This window comes from Bombina bombina, chromosome 2 (genome assembly GCF_027579735.1).
Source record: "Bombina bombina isolate aBomBom1 chromosome 2, aBomBom1.pri, whole genome shotgun sequence".
Taxonomy (NCBI): domain Eukaryota; kingdom Metazoa; phylum Chordata; class Amphibia; order Anura; family Bombinatoridae; genus Bombina; species Bombina bombina.
The window spans coordinates 719,496,739-719,501,738 of record NC_069500.1 but is presented as its reverse complement, the minus strand read 5'-3'; the positions used below and the strand labels follow the sequence as shown (position 1 = coordinate 719,501,738).

General features: G+C 36.3%; 1 protein-coding gene across 3 annotated transcripts in view; it reads right to left on the bottom strand.

Annotated features, from left to right (window-relative positions):
* The window catches only part of RNF38 (ring finger protein 38), a 415,090-nt gene that overhangs the window by 37,817 nt on the left and 372,273 nt on the right, over window positions 1–5,000 (bottom strand). For 2 of the 3 annotated variants that reach the window (XM_053702728.1, XM_053702730.1), the window contains 4 exons: window positions 3,738–3,931; window positions 1,863–2,076; window positions 1,393–1,560; window positions 842–1,009 (listed from right to left, as the gene is read on the bottom strand). In XM_053702728.1, the coding sequence (XP_053558703.1) occupies window positions 842–1,009; window positions 1,393–1,560; window positions 1,863–2,076; window positions 3,738–3,931 (744 nt within the window). The remainder of the gene's footprint in view (window positions 1–841; window positions 1,010–1,392; window positions 1,561–1,862; window positions 2,077–3,737; window positions 3,932–5,000) is intronic. The other variant, XM_053702729.1, reaches the window with a different exon arrangement.

Sequence of the window (5,000 nt, the reverse complement as noted above, 5' to 3'; positions counted from 1 at the left end):
TTTGTGCAGCCACCTATCAGCAGCTAGTGTCCAGTAATGCACTGCTGCTCTGATCCTACCTAGATATTCTTTTCAACTAAGGATACCAAGAGAATGAAGCAATTAAGATAATAGAAGCAAATTGGAAATATATTCCCTTAAATCCTGACATTTTTAGTATAAGTGAGGATACAAGACAAAAGCAGCCATTCAAATGACAAAATAAAGTAAATAGAGCTAGTCGTTAAAAAAACAAACAAAAACAAACATAAACACACCATCATGTAAAAGATAAGAACAAATTCAAGAGAAAAAAAAAAAAAAACACCGTACACGGTCCCTTTGACCTCATCATGCCCAGGCCAGTGTTTAACATCAGAACGAAGTCCCGAATTCAAAACCGGGACCGGATCATGGGGGACTGCCTACGATGCTAGGCAAGCCCCCCAGTCTGATTGAACAAAATGAGGAAGGGCATTAAAGCCCAGCATGGAACATCCTAAGGGCATGAAGGGGTTAAACAAGTAATAATAAAAATAAAAATAAAACAAACATATAAAAAGGGGAATGTGTTACCTGTTTGAGAAGGTCAGCACTTTCAAAAGGAATTTGGCAGATGCCACCACTGCCTCTGGTGCTTTCTATCGCTACAAGCACCAGAGGGAGGCGTAACTAACATTTTCTAAATGATTTTTTTTTTCTTAACTAACATTATTAAATAGCCATTTTATATCCCTCTATGAATAGACAGATAAATGTGGTGGTACTCTGCAGATTTAAATGATGAATAACTAGCAAAAATGACTACTTAATCACTTAATAGTGGCTTATCTACAACCATAAAAATACAAAAACTTCTTACCGAGCGGGACTGTTGAGTCTGAAAAGGTACAAACTGGCCAGGAGGGGGCAGGTGAGCATGGTGATGTGGAGAGAGATGAGGAGGATGTAATAGAAATGGGTCACTGGAAATAAGTGGTGGGAAAGCATATGGGACCGGCAAATGCTGAACCGAGCAAGCTTGAAGCATCTGTGGAGGAAATAAAACAAACAAGAACTATTAGGAATGCAATATATTTAGCTACACACACATTTATAAAGATCTGTTGCATAGAATGTCCTTTTTTGGATTGTTATACACTACTACAAATTAATATGGATACAGTAATGTGTGTGTGATCATTTATTTTTTTTCCAATTATATGAAGATTGGACACCGTTCCTTTAGACAAAATATGTATATTTTAAAACCATAACTTAATTCATACATAAAACATGGCTACAATGTTTCATGCATCACCATGAAAACAAAAGCGATACTTTTCTCACATAATCTAATATGTAAAAGGCTAACATAAAAAACCCCCATAATAATCTGGTCCACATTTGAATAAAATATATACACAAGCTTACTGGGGGAGGCACACTACAGACCGGTAAATGCTGTCCACTGAAAACCACAGAACAACCAGGAACTTGTTGCGTGCTACAAGCGGGGATGTGCTGTCCAGTACAAAGGGGGATCCCATGTGGTGCTACGGTTGTGACTGTGTATGAGACTGGCACGGTGCCCTGGTGAATCTGAAAAAAGGCATTATTAGAACTAGTTACAAGACTTCAGACCATCTACCTACTATTGCTAAGCAATACACCAATACTAGCAAATGAATATGGCATGACAAGTCTTGTGAAAGACGATAATTTCACTTTAAACATTATACCTTTAAAAATCTATAAATCTTACAAAATAAGAAAAATAATAAAAAAATAATAACGAAGAAAGAAAGATTAAGTGATGGGCCCAAAATACATTACAGATATTTGTTTTATTTTCTAAATTGAAAATCAATACCGCAGAGGAGTAATTACAATATATTTCATACCTGTTCATGAATATCAATCATGACTGTGTTTTGCTGAGGAGGATGTGCCGCTGGGTGCAGCATACGGGGGGATACAGTTGGAGGGTGGAAGGCTCTTGGTTCCTCTACAGTTTGCGGTTGGCCATAGGAAAGATGGTGATAGTTTTCATCCTGGTTAATGGAACTATGACGGGACAGACGTTCCCTTCTTCCTCTTTGACGTCTTACAGGAGGACTTTAGAAAGATAAAAAACATACATTAATTGTGTGTCCTTCCAATACTATGACAAGGTACCCAGAATGTTGAGGGAAAGCAGATTAAGAATAGTGTCATTGTAGGCAATGAATTGGTTTTGTAAATGTGTAATAAGATGGAATAAAAATAAATGTATTTGCCACCTAAATGAAAACACTTCCATACCAAATGCATCACCTAAATAAAAAAAGGTCTATGATTTGTACGCTTAGAGGGACAGTCTATTCCAAAAATGTGATTTTTTTAAAAAGACAGATAATCCCTTTAATACCAATTCCTAATTTTGCACAACCAACACAAATATTAATATAATTTTTACCTTTGTGTTAACCCTGTATCTAAGCCTTTGCAGACTACCTCCCTTATCACAGAGCTATTTACAGACTTATTTTAGACAATTTGAGCTGACTCATGAATAACTCCACGGGAGTGAGTACATTGTTATTTATATGGCACACATAAACAAGCCCTGTCTGGCTGTGCAAAGCTATAAAAATACTTAAAGGGACAGTCAAGTCCAAAAAAAAAAAAACTTCTCATGTTTCAAATAGGGCATGTAATGTTAAACAACTTTCCAATTTACTTTTATCATCAATTTTGCTTTGTTCTCTTGGTATTCTTAGTTGAAAGCTAAACCTAGGAGGATCATATGCTAATTTATTAGACCTTGAAGGCCACCTCTAATCTAAATGCATTTTGATAGTTTTTCACCACTATAGGGCATTAGTTCACGTGTTTCATATAGATAACATTGAGCTCATGCATGTGAATTTACCATGGAGACAGCTCTGATTGGCTAAAATGCAAGTCTGTCAAAAGAACTGAAATAAAGGGGCAGTCTGCTGAGGCTTAGATACAAGGTAATTACAGAGGTAAAATGTGTATAATTATAACTGTGTTGGTTATGCAAAACTAGGGAATTGGTAATTAAGGGATTATCGATCTTTTAAAACAACAAAAATGCTGTTGTTGACTGTCCCTTTAAGATAAGAAGCAGCCTGCAAGGACTTAGAAAAGGGTTAAATAAAGGTTATAAAATATATTAATACAAATATTTGTTGTGCAAAGCTGGGGAATGGGTAGTAAATTAGTTTAAACAATTAAAAATAAAATGTCTCTTTAACGTTCAAAAAACACTGAATCTAAAAACCAGCTATTCTCAATACTATATAAAACTATGGTTACAATACAAGATTAATGGTAAGACAATAAAATGTACTTTAAATAAAAAAAAGGGACAGTAAAGTCGCAATTAAAACTTCCATGAATCAGATAGAACATGCCATTTTAAACAACTTTCCAATTTACTTCTATTACCAAATTATCTTTGGTCTGTTATCCTGTAAACCTACCTAGTTTTACTCTTCAAAGGATCTCAGGAGCATGCACATATGTACAGCTCTATGGCAGCATTGTTTGCAAGTGTATAACATTACTACAAACATTGTTGCAAACACTGCCGCCATAGAGTTCTACAGTCGTGCATGCTCCTGAGCTTTATCAATAGTTTTTACTATAAGCAATTTCACCAGTAAATGCATATTACGGTTATTTGATGCTTGGTTCACAACAGGAATATGAATCATCCCATCTACAAATTGTGATAACATTTAGAAATGAAACATTCTGTATTGGGTTACCTTCTTCTGTTGCGAGCTGGAGTGTTGCATCGTTCCCCTGAGAATTGGTGTTGGATGGGCCGAGCCGATGGAGGCCGCCTATTAGATGAAATCTCCCATGGTCGCATTGGTGGTGACGGGGTCGGTGATGTTACAGAGAATTCGAAGACTGAATTAGATAGCCGTTGTCTTTTAGGGCTAGGGCTATCTTCGTTCTGAAAGGCAAAGGCAAAGACAGACAATGCCTATAAATATAATATAATATATATATATTCTAAAAACAAATATACACACATACATACTAGAAAGAAAGGGGAAAAAAAGTTCATTTATAAAATTACAATGACAAAGGAAAAACAAATTCACATCACATCTTAGATGTAAGAATTTGGATGTACAAATTTAAGAGAGAAGTAAAAATTTTAAGAATTATTTTAAAGGGACACAATTCCTTGTGATTACAATATATTTCTGTTATTGACACACATACATACAGCTTATGTCAGTGAACTGTACAGAGGTGTTTGGGTTTTTTAAAGTCTAAAAATATTGCATGATCATCTAGCTGTTTGAACACATGCAGGTGACAGTACAAGCAGTAACTGAAGCATATCTGCTCACACACCCAGCCACCATGTAACCTGGTGAGCTGAGGAAACAAATGGACATTAAACTGCTGTACACAGCTACAACAGAATAGTAACTACTCACAATGTTACTGCATTTCATCCTATTCAAATGAGTTTGCTATTAATAGTATTAATAGTTTAAAGGTGCCAGATACGGAAGCTCATACTCTTTGTACTGGGGCTGCCATCTTGGAGTTCAGGTATTCTCACAGCCAATGACAAAAGCTGTACACTCACAGTAATATTGCCTATTTTTTTTTACATTTGTATAATGTGCATGATACAAAGCTGCAGCTGTACATTGTTGCTGCAGTGCTCTATAATGTTGAATTTTTTTTTTTTTTTTAAATATATTTCGTGTAACTATAAAAAAGCAAAAATGTAAAAGCTCCTGCTTTGTATTCTCCACCTTACCCTTAAGCACATTATACAGCTGTACATTTGAGTCAATATTATTGATCTGTGAGTGTGCACAGCTTAGGTCACAGGCTGTGAGTGTGCACAGCTTAGGTCACAGGCTGTGAGTGTGCACAGCTTAGGTCACAGGCTGTGACTGTGCACAGCTTAGGTCACAGGCTGTGAGTGTGCACAGCTTAGGTCACAGGCTGTGAGTGTGCACAGCTTAGGTCACAGGCTGTGAGTGTGCACAGCTTAG